The following is a 20,991-nucleotide window of genomic DNA, read 5'->3' on the forward strand; positions in this document are numbered from 1 at the left end:
GAGGACACCACAGAGACGAGGATGCAGGGCGTGAGGCTCGCTGAGAGGGTGCGTGTGCGAGGCGCCCAGAGCAGGAAGCGTGCACAGATGCTGGTTTCGCAAAATGCAGATCTGACCTCATTCCTCTCGGCCCACGCCCTTCAGCCGTCCCCGCTGCGGTCAGGAGGGTCTGACTGCTTAGCCATGCGTGCAGGCCCTTGTCCTGCTCACATGGCCGCTCTCCGGCCCCCTGAGCCATAGGCTGTCCCTCCCCCTCCGGGCCCTGAGCCAGGCAAATGCACCAGGCATCCCTCCATCCACGCCCGGAATGATGATGATGATGGAAATAAGAACAAGTATCATAAGAGCTTTGAGTATTCACCATGCACCAGACACTGTTCTGAGTGTTGTCCATGTGCTGACGCATAACAATCCTAACAGGTGGACACTATTACTAATCTTAATTTACAGATGAGAAAACTGAGGCACAGAGAAGTTAAGCAACTTTCTCAAGGTCACACTTCCAGAACGTAATGGGACTAGGATCCAAACGGAGACAGAATTGGCAGAACCTACCAATACTAATTTGTGTTTGTTCGGCACAAGGGAATATTTTCCCTCCCTACATCTGCACAAGATCCTGATCTCGGGCTTTAAAGCAGAGGGAAAGCTTGTCCTCCAGAAAGGTCCCTTACTGCCCCTCATTCAGAGAGCCATGGGCTGACCTGCCCCACTCTGGGACCAGAAGGAACCAGATGACCTGTGATGTCCAGGAGCAGGGCACACCAGTAGGTGGCGCTGCTTCGCCAGCCCTGAGGGCCCGGGCTCAGCCTGGCAGACCCCTCAGGTCTCCCCTGAGTGCCCTGGGCAACAGGCAGTATTCGAAGCCTGGCCCAGGCTGGGCTTTCCCCTCCTACATTTCATGAAGAACTCCCAGCCCGTCCACTGGGATCCAGTCTACAAACCCGGTGTTCTTTCTAAAATGTAGATCCGATTTTGTGACTGCCCTCTCTCAAAAAACTCCCACGGCTCCCATAGACTAAGGACTAAGCTCTTTAAGTCAGTAAAGAAGGCCCTGCCTACCTTTCTATGCTGCCTTCCTCCTGCCACCCCCAGCCAACCCCCTACCACCACAGCACAACCTGCTCTTCCTGCCCCTGGGCCTTTGCACGTGCAGGCTCCTCTGCCTACCTGCCCTTCCTCCTTTACTCTGCCTGAGAAAATTCCCAAGAGCTTTCAGGGTGTGACTCACCTGTCATCCTCCTCTGTGAAGCACCCCGCTCCTGGCCAGAGTCCACAGGCTCCCTGCTGAGCCCTCCCACAGCTCCTTGCCCAGAGCTTGCTTTGAACCCAACGCTCATGCGTGCACTCAGCAGGTACACACTGAGAGCCTGCTGGGTGCCAGACAATGGGAACACAAGCATGAAGAAGGCGGGCACAGCTCTGCTTGGCCACAGAACCACACACATGAACGAACGGACGACCACGGGCCACAGTAAGTGCTATGAAGTGAAGCACCGAATTCACACCTCACATTAAAGTGGGTTTTTTTTTCTTTTTTATTAAAATATAATGTACATGCAGCAAAATAGATAAATCTAGTGCTTAGCTTAATAAACTTTTACCTATGTCTAAACCAACGGTCCCAACTCCAAAGTCACCCGTGCCCTCTCCAAAATGACTACCCTGCCCCGAGGCGTATCCATTCTGATTTCTCTCCCCCTCCCCTCCCGCCCCCCCGTTCTAGAATCTCATATACACAGAACCTCGCAGCATGCACTGGTTTGTGCCCACCTTCTTTTACTCAGCCTTAGCCTGAGGTTCATCCGTGTTGTTAAGTGCAGGGGCATTTTGTTCCTTTCTATTACTAAATAATATTCCATTATAGAAATGGGCCCCAATTGGCCCATTTTCTTGTTGATTGACCATTTGGGTTGCTTCTAGTCTCGAACCAGGATGGAGAAAGACATGATGAGCACTCCTGTACAAGTCTCTGTGAACCCATGTTTTCATTTCTCTGGAGTATATTCCCAGGAGCAGCGTTGCTGGCCCACAGGATGGATATAGGTTTTGTTTTAGTAGATGCTGCAAACAGGTGACCCAAATCTATTTGGACAAAGCAGTTCACAAGCCGAGCAGCAGCGCCTGGGGTCCAATTGCTCCCTAACCTTGATCTTGGACTGTCCAAACTCAAGAGCTCTCTACTGAGTACATGTTTATTGCTTAAGCCACCAGTCTGGCATTTTGTTATAGCAGCATCTCAAGGTGAACACAATTTCCAGGTAGGAATGCAATAAGTGTTAGCTACTGTGATGGGTACTTGTATGTTTCCACCAGACTGGACTAACTGGTGCCCCCCTAATTGGTAAAACATGTGTGAGGGTTTCCAGAAGAGACCAGCACTGAATTGGTAGGCTGAGTTAAGAAAATCTGCCCTCTGGGCACCTGGGTGGCTCAGTCGGTTAGGTGTCTGCCTTCTGCTCAGGTCATGATCCTGCAGTCCTGGGATGGAGCCCCGAGTCAGGCTCCCTCCTCAGCGGGGAGTCTGCTTCTCCCTCTCCCTCTGCCCCTCCCACCTGCTCGTGCTCTCTCTCCGGCTCGCTCTTGCTCTCTCTCAAATAAATAAATAAATAAAATCTTAAAAAAAAAAAAATCTGCCCTCACCAATGCAGGTGGGCATCAGCCAATCTACTGAGGGCCTGAAGAGAACAGAGAAAGGGCACATTTACTCTCTTTTGGAGCGGAGACATCCATCTTCCCCTGCCCTTGGACGTCCGCACTCCTGGTTCTTGGGTCTCGGGACTTGAACTAGGGATTACAACATCGACACCCCGGGTCTCCCCTGGAAGCACAGCACAGGCTTTCCCGGGCCTCCAGCTTGCAGATGGCACATGATGGGACCGCTCAGCCTCCATAATTGCGCGAGCCAGTTCCTACTGTAAACCTCTTTCTATATATCTCCATATATCCTATCGGTTCGGCTCCTCTGGAGAACCCTAATACAGCTACTGTTTTCAATTATAATCATGGTAATGAAGCTATTCCATATCAGTTGCCCCTCCAGACCACAAAGTCCTCCCAAGCACCAGCTCATCTACCTCGTCTACTACAGCCACATCAATAAATAACTAGGAAGGGAAACGTAAATCAAGGTCACGAGCGATCACCTCACACCTCTTGGGCTGGCTACGCTCAAGAAGACAAAAGATACGTGGATTCACGTGGATGTGGGGAAGAGGGAGCCCTTCGTGCGCTGTTGGTGGGAATGCCAATTGGTGCAGCCACTGTGGAAAACAGTTGAGAGGGTCCTCGGGTTATTAGAAAGAAGAATGATCACGTGATCCAGCAAGCCCTCTTCGGGTCTTTATCCAAAGGGAATCAAATCGGTAGCTCAAAGACACACCTGCATCCCCATGCTCACTGCAGCATTGTCCACGTCAGTCAAGACATGGGGCAACCTGAGTGTCCATCGACAGATGAATGGATAAAGAAATGATATATGTACACACACACGTATACACACTGGAAGACTATTCAGTCGTAAAAAAGAAGGAACTCCTGCCCTTTGTGACACCATGGATTCTGCTAAGTGAAATAAACCAGACACAGAAAGACAAAAATCGTATGATCTCGTATACGGAGTAACAACAACAAAAGAGTGGCATTCACAGTAACACGGAGTAGAATGGGGGTTACCAGAGGCTCGGAGGTGGGGAAAAGAGGAAGATCTTGATAAGAGAGTACAAACTTTTAGGTATAAGACCAGTAAGGCCTAGAAACCCACCGAACAATGCGATCACTGTCGTTAACAATGACGTATCGTATACCTGAAATTTGCTAAGAGAGGAGATTCCCAAGGGCTCTCACCACACACACAAAAATGGTCAGTATGGGAGGTGGGGGATATGTTCATTAGTTTGATTGTGGTTAATCATTTCACAATGTGTACATATATCCAAACACCACGCGATACACCTTAGACTAAACTTGTCAAAAATCAAATAAAAAATCAATCAATCAACAAAAGTACAAATACGCACACACACAGTCTTGAGCGCCTCTGTGAGGTAAGGGGGCAACTGTACCACCTGCTGTTGTTTCAAGACTGTTCCCAAGGGGCAGAGAGACTTCCCACCCATTCCCATCCCCCAGCCCAGGAAGCAATCCCTTTCAACTCAGCACAGCCCCCAGGCCACCCCCACCAGAAGACAAACAGCCATAATCCCAGGGCTTACAGCCTTGGCCGAACCTCTGACAGCCTGGAGGCCAGTCTCATTTGGGGACACTGAGCTCCTGGAGAGGACCCGGCTTGCCTAGGGTTCCCCAGCAGAGGCTGCACCCCCACATGGGGCTTACCCCGCCATCCAGGTGGTGGCAGGAGCCTTGTACCTTGGCAGCAACATGGAGGGCCAAGGATGAGGTCCTGGGTGGCAGCCACAGAGACCCGGGAGTGACCCCCACTGCCAAGGCTTGAATGACTCCCAGGGTGGGTATTGCAGGAAGAGAAACAAGATTGGCCTCTGAGGCCTGATGCCCCCCAAGGTGGAGATGCTCCTCCATCCTGTCTCCCTCTAGACTCTGAGGTGCTGCAGTGTCCACGTGGAGTGGAGAGCAAACTCCACACTGTGGCCCACAAGCCCTGAGGGCTCTGGCCTGGCCTCTACCAGCCTCCCCAGTGACTCTTGAGCCCCTCACTCCTGCTTTCCAGCCATACTGGCCTTCCAAATCTCCAACGTACCACATCCCTCATCACTTAAGGGCTGCCCTCCCTCTTTCTCTCTCTCTCTCCCTCTGTTATCTAGTTAAGGCCCAGTCATCTCCACCCTCACCTCCAATGCCCTCTCCTCCAGGAAGCCCTCCTGAGGCCTCTGACCAGCTCAGCATTCCTAGCTTTACAGGTGCCAAGAGTGGCCCAGCAAAGGAAGAGGAATGTAAGGGCGTTATATTTGCCGAACCCTTGGGAGCTCAGACCCCTGATACCATGATCTTGCGGATGAGGAGAGTCCTTGCCCAAGCTGTGCGGCTGGTGGGTAGCGGGGCCCCCAGTTGGCTTGCACCACCAGGAAGTGGACAAGCCCGCTCCCCACCCTCGACTGCATACCTACCCCAGGGCCCATCTTTTCATCGGCTGCCCCCCACCTCCCATCCCAGATGCATCTAAGAGGTCAGATGAGGCTGCTTTGGTTTCGCAGGCCCAACCAAGATCCCGACGTTGGGGCATGTGTGCAGGGTGGCCCCCCGCAAGGACAGCCCAGGCTGACTTGGCCTGAGGGGAGCAAACATGCAGTCAGGCAAGATAAACACAGGGATTTCTGGCTGCTTTGTTTCTAGTTCATTCCAACGCATCTCTGCCCATCTGTGAGCCTTGAGTGAGTCCCTGCCCCTCTATAAAGTCTGCGCTGAGATGCACCAGACTCAAAGATCCCTTCCTACCTTGAAATTCTCCAAATGCAATCTGGAGTCTCCAGGGGGTGTCTCCCACCTCACCAGTTCTGGGCTTTTTTTTTTTTTTTCCCCAAGACAACCCAAATCTAGGGACTTCTGACCTCTCCGCATTTGCTCCCTCTGAAGGTTGGATCCTGAGACTTCCCTCACCGTCACCTGTCACCTGGCAAACTCAAGGACATATATTCTCCTGGGGGTTGTGACTCACTCAATAAATAACCACGGAAAAAGTGCCGCCTCCTCTGAGAGGGCCTCCCTGACCAGCCGGCCCTCAGTCACACCCACCCCCACTGCAGGCTGCGTCCCCTTGGTTTATACTGTCATAGAACCCTGGCTTGTCTTCCAAACACTCACCACCACCTGTGCTGTCATTGATCTGATGTTTGTCCCCTCCACTAAAGCCGCTGGCTGCTTCCCAGGCCTAGTGCTGGAGCTCAGGGTGTCAGGCTAGGGGACATCCTTGGACACTGATGGCCAGTAGGGCATGGCCACCTCCACAACGAGGGGCCAGAAAAGGCTTCCTACGTCGGGGGACGCTTGAGGATTATCTGCTGAGCTGAGACAGTGAGGAGGCAGCCAGCACCAGGAGGGCCGGGAGGTGGTTTGGGGTGAGACCTGGTGCATTCGGGGAACAGACAAGGCAGGGCAGGTACAAAAGCCCCCGAAGCAGGCAAGGAGTCTGGCCTAGGTTTAGGAAGACCGCACTGGCTGGCGCTCACCTGGCCCTTCAGAGCACGCTCCTGATCAGCAAAACATGTTCGAGCCTGCAATATACATGTATTAGTCTACACATGTATACATACACGTATTATTTACTGTCTTTGCATATATTAAAAATCAGTAAAGCTTCATTTCGCTCTTATTTTAGAGATTAAAAAATAAACAGAAGACTTGATGTGGTTTTCCTGCTCCTCAACAGACAGCCTTGTACCCACTAGGAGACCAACCCCTCCCAGCCAAAAGGGGAAGCCACCCAGGGACTGCGGCGTGGAGGACTGTGGTGGTCAGATCGGCTTTTCTAGACCCCACCTGTGGCTGGCTGTGTGGTGCCAGATGGGAAGGGAGAGATGGGAGGTGGGGAAGGCAGTCAGGCGGCTGCTGGGCGAGAAAGAGGGGCAGGGCAGGGATGAATGGCCTCATTTTACAGAAGGGGAAACTGAGGCTGCAGAGGAGCATGGGGTCAGACTCCAGCTTATAAAGTGGCAGAGTTCTGACCGAACCAGGCCTCCTGTTGGGGCTGGTGTATTCTTATCTGGTCAACAACGTAGGGAAGCTAACCCCCACCGCGAGCAGTTGGTCCTGGGGGACCCTCTCAGGAGGAACAGAAGGCTGAAGTCATGAGGTCCTTTAAAGGGCCCCCAAACTCCTACAGCCACTCAGTGACTGCCCCAGAAAGGGTGCAGATGTGTCTTATATTTCCCCAAACGTGGCCCTGGGTGCACAAGGTCACATGAGAGAGGGCGTTTGAAAAACGAGATCCCGGGAGGGGTGAGGTGCCCATCACTGGAGGTGTGTAGGTGGAAGCCATGGCTCTTTGGCTTCCAAAGGTGGGGGTCTCCAAAGCATCAGGCGGCCCCTCGGTGGGTGCCAGCACAGGGCTAAGGTCTGGGCATCCCCAGCCCGGAGACCTCATGTGGGGGCGCAGGTGCCCCTCCCTCGCTGGGCATTTCAGCCTACAGGCTCCTGCCCTGGCCCCACTTCCTCCCACCAGGGACCACAGTGAGGAGGACCAGACTGGGAGGTACCGAGACAGGCTGGAGACTCAACAGGAAATGGGAGTAGGGGTTTCAGAAAGGGAGGCAGTAGATTATTAATCTCTTGATTAATAGCAGCGGGCCAGTGGGAGGGAAGGGGCTGTCCCACTGTGGTTCAGAGACAAGAGGAGGGGGTATCTTAGCCTCCTCCAAATCCCAGCTAGTCATCCCTAAGTGCCAGACGCAAGGGACAGCGGGCCCAGCGGGTAGTGTCCTCCATCCAGCCCCCACCCCCACCCCCACCACCCACCAGAGCCCAGGACCGCAGGGCACTGGGGAGTCCTGGCGAGGGAGGGGGACGCAGCCCGGACAAGCCCCCACGCTGCGGGGGTCGGCCTCGGAGAGCTTCTGGACCCACACAGGCCAGCTGCAGAGGCCGGGCAGGAAAGAAAGGCCACGTTTTAAGAAAGTACTAAGTCCAGGACGTCGCGGGGCCTTGCAGGGCCTTGCAGGCAGCAGGCAACCCCACCGGAGGGGGGAGGCTGGCCGGCAGGGGGCCGTCTGGCGGAGGGCAATGAAGGAGGCAGATGAAGCCCCGGAGAGTTCCGGCAAACCCCTCCGCTCAGCACATCTGGAAAAGGTTGGCTCTAATGCCATCAAAGAGCTCGGAGGGGCCAGGGAGACAGCCGGGGCAGGGAAGCCAGGCCGAGGAAAACTTAACCCCCGAGTCCCTGGGGCTCGGGCTTCCCAATTTGTCAGGCAGGCCCTGAGCCTGGCCCGCGGCCCCCCTCCCGCAGCGGCCCCCGGCGGGGCTCAGGGGGGCAGGAGGGCAGCATCAGTAACGGCGGACTTCCTGCTCTGCTCTGATCAAGGCACGGCCTTGTGATTTCCACCCCAAAGCAAGGCAGACGGGAAGGGAAACTGAGGCACAGAGAGGGGAGGCCCGGCTTGTCCTCTCTGCCTTCCTCTGGGTGTGGAGCTGGTCCTGAGGCCTCTCACGGGGAAATCTCAGCGTCCAGCCCCTCACTGTGGCGCCAGCTGGAGACAGCCCCCCCGCCTGGCCCTCCCAGACTGTTGCCTCCCCCACACCCCTTCCCGCCCCACCGCACCCCTCCCCTAGGGAAACCCCCTCATCCCGCAGATCTCTGCGCCAATGTCACTGCCCCCAGGAAACCCAGGACCAGGTCTCATGTCAGGGCCACGACTGCTGTGAGTCTTCCACATTCCCTCTGCCAGCCGTCCTCCCAACACACACGGGAGCTCTGTGAGGGAAGGGGCCATGTTCTTGCACACCAGTGTCTGCTCCTAGGTGCTCAGTTGTGCACCAACCGCTGACCAGACCAAACACAGGATCTGAGACAGCTGAGGCAGGGACTTCCCTGAAGGGAGACCGGGTCCAAGGGTGGACCCCCTGGCACCCCCTCTCCTCACCAGCTGCCTACTGACCGGGTGCCTGGCATGGTCCTGGGCCTCATGTTTGTCTGTAAACATGACAGACACATACCTCCGACTCCGATCCACACACACACACACACACACACACACACACACACACTGCAGAAATCCAATGTAGGAAAAAAATCACACAATGGGACAATCCACACAGGACACGGCTGGATTACAGTTTTGTTTTCAGGTAGCAAGAAGATGGCTGCATCCTTTGAGGAACATGGCCGAGCACCTCGGTGTGTAGGGCCTCGCAGTGAGCCCTGGGAATAATGGGAGGGGAATGTCATGAGTCGGTAGAGTCACCCCCCAAATCAGACCATCCCCACATCACGCGGGTGAACCCACATGCGTGGCAGGTACCCCTGCTTTCAGCCTGCCCCCCTGTTGCAGCTCTGACAAGGCCCCCCTTCCCCTCCTGCTGCAGGTTCCCCACCCTGGGCTTCTGCCCTCCCCTCTCTCCGGGACCATTCTTGACGGCTCACAAAACAGTTTACAGATATGCTCCCGTACCCCCTGTCTTCAAAACAAACAAAATCCCTCTCTTGACCCATGCTGCCTCCAGCTTCCCAGCCCCATTCACTGCTCCCTTCACAGCAAGAACTTCCTGAGACTTCTCACATCTCATTTTCCTCCTCTGCACCTGTCATCTTGGCCTCCGTCCCCACCGCTCCCCAAAACTGCATTTGCCAGGGTCTCAGACACCCCGCGTTGCCATTTCTATTGGGCACTCGGCTCTGGTCTTACCAGGTTTCCCAGAGCATTTGGGAGATTCAGGCTCTGCCTCATGCCCTCCATCCCGAAGCTCACCTCCCGGGACATGCGGATGCTCCTCCTGCCTCGGGAGCTCCTTCTCACCACTTCAGCCAGCCCCTCCACCTTAGCCCTGCCTCTGAGGTCAGGGTGCCCGGATGGCTTGGGGATCAGCACCCCCTCTCCATCTAGTCATCCCCAAGGCCACCCCAGTCCCGCAGCCTCGAACACAGTCTGCATGCTCCTGATCCTCGGTCACATGACCTCTCCCAGGTTCCAACTTGCCCACATTGTTACAGTTTAACATCGGGGACACTGGGGTTCATACTACAGTTGATGGTGTGAGATCATTTAATTGGCTTAATTCTTAGGGATCGTAAGATAATGTACTTCTTCCTGCCAATGGCGTCATAGAGTCCATGAAATGCAATATGCCCTGAGCCCTGAAATCTTCCCAGTACTCCAGACTTTTGCACTCGACATCTTACTTGCATCCTCTCCTCCCACGGATGCGCCCATAGGCATCTCCAACTTCACTTCGCCAAAACAGAGCTGCTGGTTTCCACCTCCCAGGGCTGACACCACTGGGGGTCCCCAACTTAATGAAGGACACGCCCAGCCAGCCAGCCACTCAAACCAAACATTTAGGGCTCTCTGTGATTGCCCCCTGCTCTTCTGTGGTCAAACTCTTGTCATCTCAGCTTCCAGACACATCCTGAATTCACCCATTTCTCTCCACTTCCCCAGGTAGTGTCCTGGCGTGAGCCACCATCACCTTGCGCCTGCCCGTGCCCACTGTCCCCATGGCAGACAGCAATCTTTTCAAAACCTAAACCAGCCCATCTCAGGAACCTCCAAAAAAGGAGAGAATAATACTTCAAAGCCAGCAGAAGGAAGGACAGAGTAGAGACAGGAGCAGATAAGACCAGAAATCAATGAAATTGAAAACAGAAAAATATTAGAGAAAAATCAATGAAACCAAAAGCTGGTTCTCAGAAAAGACCTGTGAAATGACAAAGCTCTAGCAAGACTGACAAAGGAAAAAGAAGAAAAGGCACGAGTTATCAATATCAGAAATGAAATAGGTAGTAGGCCTATGCACATAAATTTAACAGCTGAGAGGAAATGGACCAAGTCACCAAAAAACACAAGTCACCTAACTCACTGAATCTGAAATAGATCATTTGAATAGCCCCATAACTATTAAGGAAATTGAATTTGTAACTTAAAAACTCCTTCAAAAGAATTCTCCAGCCCCAGATGTTTTCACTGGAGAATTTTACCAAATGTTTAAGAGGAATTAATACCAATTCTACACAATCTCTTCCAGAAAGATGCAGAAGGAGGGAGCACATCCTAACTCATTCTATCTGATCTATTTCAGATCAGTTGATCCAATTTCAAGACTTATTATATAGCTTCAGCAAGCAAGGCCTAGTGGTATTGGCACAACCGTGGACGCATGTTATCAATGGAATAAGACAGAGAACTTAGACCAACACAAATACGCCCAAATGGTTTTTGACAAACATGCAAAAGCAGTTCAAGAAAGGAAGGATGGCCTTTTCAACAATGGTGCCAGAGCAATTGGATATCCACAGACAAAAAAAAAAAAAAAAAAAATCTTGCCTTAAACGTCACACCTTGCACAAAAATTAACTCAAAATACATCATGGACTTCACAAAACTATAAAACTTTTAGAAAGAAAATAGGAGAAAATCTTCTATTGCACTCGTGGGCATTTACGCAGAGAAATGAAATCCTGTATTCCTGCAAAGATCTGAAGGTACCCGAATGTTGATGACAGTTTTATTCAGAATAGCCCCAAGCTGGAAACAACTGAGATGTCTTTCAACAGCTAACTGGTTAAACTAACTGTGGGACATCCGCACCGTGGAATACTACTCAGCCATAAAAAGGAACGAACTGCTCATACACCCAACAGCCGGGATGACTCTCCAGAAAATCATGATGAGGGAAAAGATCCGCTCCCGAAAGGTCACTTCCTGTGTGATTCCGTTCTTGAAATGACAACATTTTAAAGGTGGAGAACAGATTAGTGGTTACCAGGGGTTTGGGGGAGCTTGGGGGCAGGAGGAAAGTGGGTGTGTCTTCAGAAGGGCAATATATGGGGACCTGGTGTATAGAAAATACTCTGTCTCTTGACTGTATCAATGTCAACATCTCGATACTCTGGTTATGACACATCGTACACTTTGGCAAGACGGCACCATTGGGAGGAAGGAGATGAACAGTACATGGGATCCAAAAAAGAGACAGGACACATGGAATCTGTCTGTCTTTTTTCTTACAACTGTGTGTGAATCGACAATGCTCTCAAAATAAAAAGCTAATCAAAAAGAAACCTAAATCGGATCATTTCTCATCTCTACTTAAAACTCTCAATGGCTTCCCAGTACACTGGCATAAAATCCATACTTAAAAAAAATTAAAAATTTTTTTCAAAATTTTAATTTAAAAAAATAAAAATAAAAAGTCCAAACTTAAGGCCCTGGAGATCAGTCTCTGCCCTATACTCCCCTCCTCACCTGCTCTGCTTCTGGACACTGACTTACTCTCTGGGCCTTCATCTAGGGCCTTCCTGCCTCAGGGCCTTTGCACCAACTATCCTCACCCAGTCATCACATGGAGGCTCTTTCTCCTCACTCTGCTCAGCATCAACATCATCCTTTCAGGGTCTCTCTCGTGCCTGCTCTCTCTCTCGTCCCAATTCATGCCCAGTCACATCACCCCTATCTTAATTTCCTATGCTCATTATGAGGCGATATTTTTTCTCATTTTCGTATGTAGGTGAATACAAACCCCATGAGGAAGAAGACTTGGTCTTACTTTCCATCACATTCCCCTCTGGCACATAGTAGGGCCTTCAATGAATATTTGCAGAAAGGGTTGAGTCAAAGAATAAATGCAAGCAAAGAGGTCTGTGTGGGGCTCCTGGCGGAGAGGGTGGGGGCCCATGCCAGCCCCCGAGTGCATTCTGAATAGGGCCTCAAAGTTTTCACAACCACGCTCTCCCTTCCCCCACCTGCACACTTTGGTCACAAAAATGTCATCAGGATGTAATGAGATAATGTGCTGACTTCAGAGCCTTCGGCCAAGAGAGGCCTCACGAAGGATTATGGCCATGCGGATCCCCAAATCTAACCACACGGAAATGCAGAAACCCCTTCTCCCCAGACCCAGCATGGAGGAAGATGCCAGTGAAGGTGCCCCCGCCCTCGGGCAGGAAACTCACCCCTGCACTCTCTCGCCAGCCACTCTTCATTCACCTGACATCTGCGTCTCTTCTCAGAGCCACACCAAGGCACTGGGGTTTATCCCGGCCAGACACTGGCCTAGACACGCCTTAGCACCAGTACCCAGCAACAGCCATGCTAGCCACTCTTACAAACAGCCACCCTCACCAGCCCCCATGGGGTTTGGGGGTGTGCCCACCGCGCACAGTCCCCCAGATTCAGGGATGAGGCTAGGGCAGACCCAGAAGCCCTCAGGGCTATTTAGCCAGGTACCCAGAGAATGGTCCAGAAGAGGGGCTTAGGCTCGCAGACTCCTTGCCCCACGAGGAGGAGTATGGCTGAAGGAAGGGCCAGGACAAGGGGTTCCTCTTGCCTGGGTAGAAGGCCATATGTCCCAGGAACTCTGCTCTGTGGACCAGGGGGTGGGGGCAGGCAGGGTCTTGGTCCTGCTCGGTCCTGCTGCGTCTCCCACAGCTCCACAGGCAGCGAAGGCAAAAAGATACCGAAACCTGGAAGCTTCTGTGTAAATGAGGAGGTTGAAATGTGGCAAGACACCCTGGGCAGCCAGGACTATAAGCAACACAAGGCACAAGGCAGCTATGGGAGCCCAGCTGGGGTTTGCCACCCTAACCTCTGTGTGGAAAAATGCAAGTTCAGAGCGTGCCCAGGCCTACACCCCCACTAGGGGCTGCCTCGGAGGTGGGGGTGGGTGGGCGGGGGAGCGATAGGCCCAGGATCTGCTTCATATCTCAGCATGGCCCAGCCTCAGCCTCCATTCCCAGAGCACTTCTTACATGCCCGCCTCACATCATCCTCCAACAGCCTCCCAGGGAAGCTTTCTACCACCCCCACTTTAGAGTCAGGGACACCCAGGGTCATAGGACAAATTCGGACCAGTGAGACATCAGGGGAGTCTGCAGGGGGACTCTGGAAAAGACAGTGCCCTTTGATAGGAGAACATGATGCCACATCCCCTTTCTCATTTATCTGGGACACTGTTGTTGATGCCCGGAGCTGCTCCCGCCCTTCTGTGACCCTGAGGAACAATATGGCAGACACAGGAGCTGGCAGAGGGTGAAATCACAGGTGCCCAAGATCTTGAGAATATCTTTGGCTCAGGGAAGCCCACAGGTCGGGGGTCCCCACCGCATCTCCAGCGCCACCCTCAGGGCACCTTGCTCCCACACAGCAGTGATGATCTGTGACCAAGTGCCTGTTTCTGTCGTGGTTTGACTAATGCCCCTGCCACCACCACTGGATCATCGGCTCCCTGAGTCGGGGCCTGGTCTGGGTTCTCACCGAGGACAGGTGGCCTCCCCAGAGCGCGGATACAGGAGGAGGTCAACACATATTTATTTGGGGGAGGAAGGGAGCTGGGCCATGAAACCTCAGGCACATCCCTATGGGGCCTGTTTGACGGGCCAGAGTCTGAACCCGACCTCATCCCTGTGACGATTCTTTTGACCTTGGGCGAGTCACTTTGCTCTGAACGTCAGACTCCCGATGGCAAGTGTGCGCATTAGTTGATAAGACAAGGGCTCTCTGCCAGAATGAAGTGCAGTATTCACGGTTCACCCTGTGCGTGAATTCAAAGTGCTCTGACCTCTTGGATCTCATTTCATCCTCCTGATCCTGAGCCATCAGTTCAATAGTATCTCTTGAGCTCCTGAACGTGAGGCACAGGGGGAGGAGGGGCACAGGAGAGATTGAAGCAATTCCTGCCCTCCTGTGGCCCCCTGGAAAGTGACAGGGCGTCGGGGAGGAAAGGCACTGATTTAGGTCAGGAGATGCAGCTATTCCCGGCATGAAACCAGGCCAGGCAGAAGGACCAGCAAACGTGAAGGCCCCGAGGAAGGACGGAGTCTCCAGGCCAGCAAGGTCCGTGTGGCCACAGTCCCAGGACCAGGGTGGCTCGCGGAGGGCCTTGGGGTCGGGAGGGAAACAGGGTCCGTGTCCGGACTTTGATCGGCTGTGGAGAGGGGTAGAGACTGCCCTGTAAGAGAGATGGAAGCTTCTGGAAGGTCTGGAGCAGTGCCGTGATCTGATAGAGGACGTGGAGGGGACGGGGGAGGTGGGAAGACCAGAGAGCAGCTACTACAAACAGTGCCTCGTATCTGCAAAGCCAGCAAAACCAGGCCCCGGGACAAGAGTGCACATGGTGCCCCACGTCGCCAGGGAGCTGGGGACAGTGCCGAACCCTACTGTCCTCCCTCTCCCTGCCCAGCCATAGGCAGAGGGGATGCACCCCAACCCTAACTCGGAAAGGAGTTACTGGAGAGAGAGGAAAGTACCTTAAACCCTCATTCCTTAACAGATAATAGCCACTTAAGTGGCAATGATAATTGAGACCAGAGATATGGAATTCCTCTCAAGAATGAGCATTAAGTCTTACTCAACAAAGGGATGGCTCAGGACAAATTCCGATCTGCTGTGACCGAACATTCTGTTCTGAGCTCCTCGTGCCAAGGAGAGGGAGAGAACTCTCAGGGGGCCTGTAAACACCCACACGGAGGACAAGACCCTGCAGTGGGTCTTGATGTGATGTGATGGGTCTGATGTGCACACTGTTCACATCATTGCTTCAGTCCCAAGGCAAAGGGCAGTTGTGAGAAGTAAGGATCATCAGGCGAACGAACGCTGAGGAGCTGCCTGCGGGCTGTGGGGGGCGGGGCGTAAAGGGGGCGGGGCCGTGGTGGGCGGGCCCGAGAGGGGCCTCACCTGGCTCTCCCCCAACCCTCAGTCCCCTCACCCCACTTCCTGTCTACGGTGCTCTTCTGCTCATCAAATCCTACCGGATTGTGAAGTTCTTTCAGGGTGGGAAGCATGTCCCTTTCATCTTGCCCACACATAATCCCCATGCTCTGTACACAAAAGGTGCCCCATAAACGCACACTCAGCTCTTGTTTCCGAGCGTCAAACCCCCCTCCCCAGCAGCTTGTGCTGGGGTTGCATTCACCCAAGGGAACAGAAAGGAAGGGCAGAGCTGGCCCGCCCCACAGCCTTTACCTCACGAGGTTGGCACAGGGCCCCGGCCACCGGCAGCTCTGGTACACACGCTGGACCACTGTCTCCGAGCCGTTCTGCACCTGGCAGGACACCGTCCGCGTCACCGTGTGATGGCACCAGTGCCTGTGGGGAAAGCAATAGTCATGTCAGCCCTTCTATTCCTGAGGTGCTGACTGCAGGGCAAAAGGTCATGCTGGCCAAGGAGGGGTCCCTCCATAAGGCTGCGGGGTGGGGGTGCTCGTTCTCCTGGGTAAGGGGTTCACTGAGACCCTCAGTCCAGGACTAAGGGGAAAGGGAAGTACCCACCACAACCTTGGCCACCAAGCCCTGGCACCCATCGTTTCAGTCTTCAAACACTCGGAAGGAACCCCTGCCCACCGGGAAATCCCACTCTGGTGAGGAAGACTAAGAGGGAAGTGATTACAACCCACAGGAACACGGGGCCATAGGTACAACCAAAAGATGTACACGGGGAACTATGGGAACAGAGGAGGGCACCCAACCCAGGTCCCGAGAAAGACCAACCACCTGGGTACTGAAAGGTAAGAGTCAGCCCACAGCAAGTGCAATCACACGCGGCCCAAAGGCGGGAGGGAAGGGAGGAGCCGGGAGGAAGGAAGCGACGTGGTACCTGCCAGGCTAGATGTGGGTTTTATCATGAAGTCAGTGGGGAGCCCCTGAAGGACTCTGACCAGGGGAATGCCTCAATGGGTCTGAGTTTAGAAAAATTTCTCTGGTGCAGTGAGAGGTGCAGAAGCCTGAGCTGGGACGTGGCGCGGGGCCGGGCGGGGGGCGGGGGGGGGGGGGGGGATATACGCAAACAATATTGTGATTGGATCCAACAGCAGCCCATGCTCCCACCTGCCCCTCCCATTCCCCCCCTCCCCAGATCCTAGAAATTTAAAATCTAAAAATAAGTCCCTGTTGCAACATCAGCAAGATGGTGGGACAGGAGGTCCCCCACTCATCTCTCTCCTCAGTAACGATAATTTGCCAGCCCTCCATGGACAAAAATGCCCTTGCGGGAGCTTTGGGATTTTTACAAACCGTGCATCTTGTAAGGGGTTACTATCTGAAACATACAAGGAACTCGTAAAACTCAATAGCCAAAAACCAAATAATCTGATTTTAAAATGGCCAAAGGGCCTGAACAGACATTTTTCTAAAGACATACAGATGGCCAAAAGTATATGAGAAGGTGCTCAACATCACTCACCACCAGGAAAATGCAAATCAAAATGAGAGATCACCTCACACTCGTCAGGATGGCTATTATATCAAAAGGACATGAGACAACAGGTGTTGGCGAAGGCGTGGAGAAAAAGGAACTCCAGTACATTGTTGATGGTAATGGACATTGGTACAGCCATTATGGTAGGTTCCTGAAGAAATTAAAAATGGAACTACCGTATGATCCAGGAATCTCACTTCTGGGTATATATATCCAAAGGAATTAATATCAGTATCTAGAAGAGATATCTGCATGCCCATGCTCATTGCAAAGTTATTCACAATAGCCAAGATGGAAACAACCAAAGTGTCCATCCATGAATGAATGGACAAAGACAATATAGAAAATACACACACACACACACACACACACACACACACACATATACACACGATGGAATATTATCCAGCCATAAAAAAGATGGAAATTCTACCATTTGCAATAACGTGGATGAACCTGGAAGACAATACCCTAAGTAAATAAGCCACAGAGAGACAAATACCGTATGCTCTCATTTGCATGTGGAATCCAAAACCATCCAACTCATAGAACCAGAGAGTAGAACAGGGATTGCCAGGGGCTGGGGAGTGTGAGAGATGGGGAGATGCTGGCCAAAGAATACAAATGTCCAGTTATAAGATGAATAAGTTCCGGGGATCTAACATACAGATTAGATTTATATGTATGTGTATTATTATATTATCTGTGTATTATATATATAATCACGTGGTGATTATAGTTAATAATTCCATATTGCATACTTGCAATTTGCTAAGAGAGATCTTAAGTGTTCTCACCACAAAACAAACAAACAAACAGTGGTAACTATGTGAGGTGATGAATGTGTTAATAATCTGTAGTAACCATTTCACAACGCATAGGTATGTTAAGTCATCACGTTGTATACCTTTGGGGGAAAAAAGCGTATTGTACAACCTAAATAACACTTTTTAATTTTGTCACTCATAACTCAATCAAGCAGAAAATGTAAATAAAAAAAATAAAAAATCAGTCCCTAACAGCACTGGAAAACAAAGAGGCTGTGGTCGAGAAATTTTGAGGAACACTTGAGAGACTGAAAGTAGGTGGAACTAAGTTGAAAGAGGAAAGTCCAACCGGAAACAGGGAAGACTCCAGATCGGTGGTAAATGTGGGCACAACTTGGGAAAAGAGCTCATGTGGCTAATGGGGTAGGGGAGGGACCCAGAGGTGACTGTCAGAGGACCATGGTACAAGGAGTCAGACAGGTAGGACCCGGATCCCTACCCCTGCTGGTGTCAAGAATCAGGCATTAGATTCACCTGCCTTGCGGCAGGTGTGGTTGGAGAGGGTGCTCCAAAATCTGATGACCCCCAGGAGAAACGGAGACCCTCTCAAGTTTATACAACTGAATTCCTTTTTTAAAAAGATTTATTGATTTGAGAGAGAGAGAGAGAGAGAGCTACAGCAGGAGGAGGGGCAGAGGGAGAGGGACAGAGAGGCAGAGAGGCAGACTCCCCGCTGAGCCTGGAGCCCAACATGGGGCTTGATCCCAGGACTCTGAGATCATGACCTGAGCCGAAACCAAGAGTCGGAGGCTCAAGCAACTGAGCCACCCAGGTGCCCCTATACAACTGAATTCTTGCACACTCCTTCCCTACCCCTTACCCATACTACCAACCCTCCAAGAGGCAAAGCAGCAATAAATAGTAGAGCAGAGACGAGCCAGTGGAAATCCCCAAATACCAAGAATTTCAAAGTATTCAAGAAAAAAAAAGGCCAACACCATGAAAGAAAAGCACCAACTCAACAGACAATAAATCACACCTCAGGAAAAGATAATAAAGCAAACCAATGAAGACAATTTTTTAAAACATAATTAATGTCCTCAAAGAGATAAGAGAATTGTGCCCTTGTAAAAAATATTATGAAATGGAAAAAACGAGATCTCTTGGAAATGAAACATACGACTGTAAAAACCAAAAGCACAACAGATGGGCTGAAAAATCAGAATAGACACAGCTAGAGAGTTAGCGGATGAGCCGGAAATCCGAGCCATGAACTTTCCAAGGATGCACTGCAGGGGGAAGAGGAGGTGGGAAGTGTGTGGGGGGCGGGGGGGGAAGTGAGAGACCCAGGGGAGAGACCACGTGCCGACATATGTCTATTAGTAGCTCTGGAATGGGGGATTGGAGAGAGCCAAGGGAAGTACGTACTTGAAGAAAGAATAAAGAGAGTTGGAGAAAGACATGATTTCTTAATCCAAAAGAGCCCACTGAGTGTTAAACCAGATGAACACAAACAGACATATCGTGCTGAAATGTCAGAACCCTCAGGATGGAGACAAAAATCCCAAATGCTGTAGAAAGGAAAGTAACGCAGATTACCCACAATAAACTGAAATTAGAGTTCTCATCAGCAGCACCAGATTCATCAAGAAACACAATGGTTTCGAATTTCGGAGGGGAAATATCGAGCACCCAGAATTCCACACCCAGGCAAGCTCTCCTTCAAAGGCAAAGGCAAGATAAAGACATTTTCAGATGCACAGGAACTCGGAAAGCTTACCAGTCACCTTTTCTGAAAGAATCACTGCAGGATGTACTCCAGCAAAATAAATGAAGGATGCAGAAGAAATATATTACATATGAGAAGCAGTTATGAGCAAAGAAAGAGTAATACGATTTAATAACAGCCTAGCTCTAAAATCCAAAGTGATCTCAGTAAGGAAGAGAGCTGTAAGAGGGACAGAAGGAACGAAAAGTTGCTGGGGGTTGAGTCTTGTTTAAGGAAAGGACATGAGTGCTTTGCAACTTCAGGTATAGCAGAAAAATACACAATTAAAATATACCTTTCAGTTTGAAGATAAATACTAACAAACCACGAAAGAAAAAAAACAAAGAAAATTTGATTAATCCAACAAAATGTTAGAAAAGCAAGAAGGTAGCAAGAGAAAACACAGTAATTAGAAAACCTTGGCAAGAGAAAGAAGAAAAGAATCCACAAAGATTCGAGCAGAAATGAATGAAGCAGATTTACTTTAAGAGAATCAACAAAACATGTTTAAAAAAAATCAAATAGACAAAGCTTATAGCAATTCCTAATGAGAAACAAAGACACAAGAGAAAAATTCCAGAGACTTAAAATTATACGTAAATTTTATGTGTGATCTTGCATCAAAATTTTTCAAAATCTGGACAATTTTCTAGGCAAATCTCTACTACCAACATTTGCACTGTCAAAAAGAGCATAGAAGTAATCGAAAATCCATCCCTCTCCCCAAAGATACCAGGAGACCTAGTTCAAAACCTGGGTCTGCCACCAACCTGCTCTGTGACTTGAGCAAAGTGATGTCCCCTCTCTGAGCCTCCGTGAAATAAAAAATCTTACCCCTTAAGTTTTCTGCAAGGGCTACGTGAGCAGATTCAGGTTAGTGGTGTATACATCATGTGGCACTCGCTACTAAAGTATCCCTGATTGGCTGGCTACCAGATCCCCACAGTGTCCATAAAAGCCTAGGGACTGATCTTACACATTTTGGAGCTTGGCGGAGTAGTGGGCAGTTAAACCTCACTGCCCATAGCTCAGACTTGAGGCTGAGTGGGGAAGGGAATCTAGCCTTCCAGCCCAGAGGACCAGCAGGGTCCCACCTCTCCAGTACACACTTCCGCTCTTGCCTCTGCCGGATCAGTCCGGAAATTGTGCAAGATGGTGGCATCTAAGCCCTTCCTTCATCTCTACTGGGGATCATTGGTGCCATCTCAGGCACTGAGCGTGATTCTCTTGGGGATGAACCAACCCGAGGACAATGCTCCATCCCGACATCCGCCCCTGGTGTTCTGGAACAGACAGACCAGCCAGCCTGGTCTCCAAATCACGCGGGGTCAGGGTTGTCTATAGGGAAATGAGCTGTGAATTGCAAAACATTTTCAAATGCCTCAATTCATCATCTGCAGGACATCTGATCTTTTAATGGGCTGTAAATGGCTTCCCAAACTCAAAACCTGGCCAAAAACAATGAAGAAGGCAGGCAGAGACAAGGGAAAAGGGATCTAGGCCTTCTCAGATGGAATTCAAAACCTTGTTCATGTCCAGGCACCACGGTTCCAGAGAATCTTGGTGTCAGGCACTCTTCTCCCGTGTGGGGTCCCTCTTAGGATCCCCATGTCCTGAACATTCCGTGTCTCCTGTTTGTGGGTG

At 51.3% G+C, this 20,991-nt stretch overlaps 1 protein-coding gene across 3 annotated transcripts in view; it reads right to left on the reverse strand.

The window, feature by feature from the left end:
• COL26A1 (collagen type XXVI alpha 1 chain) overlaps positions 1–20,991 on the reverse strand; it is a 139,586-nt gene that overhangs the window by 85,582 nt on the left and 33,013 nt on the right. For all 3 annotated transcript variants that reach the window (XM_028110319.2, XM_088017176.1, XM_088017175.1), the window contains exon 2: positions 15,582–15,704. In XM_028110319.2, coding sequence (XP_027966120.1) covers positions 15,582–15,704 — 123 coding nt within the window. The remainder of the gene's footprint in view (positions 1–15,581; positions 15,705–20,991) is intronic.

This window comes from Eumetopias jubatus, unplaced genomic scaffold (genome assembly GCF_037043125.1).
Source record: "Eumetopias jubatus isolate StellerSeaLion01/CBP00866 unplaced genomic scaffold, mEumJub1_p1.0 scaffold_12, whole genome shotgun sequence".
Lineage (NCBI taxonomy): Eukaryota > Metazoa > Chordata > Mammalia > Carnivora > Otariidae > Eumetopias > Eumetopias jubatus.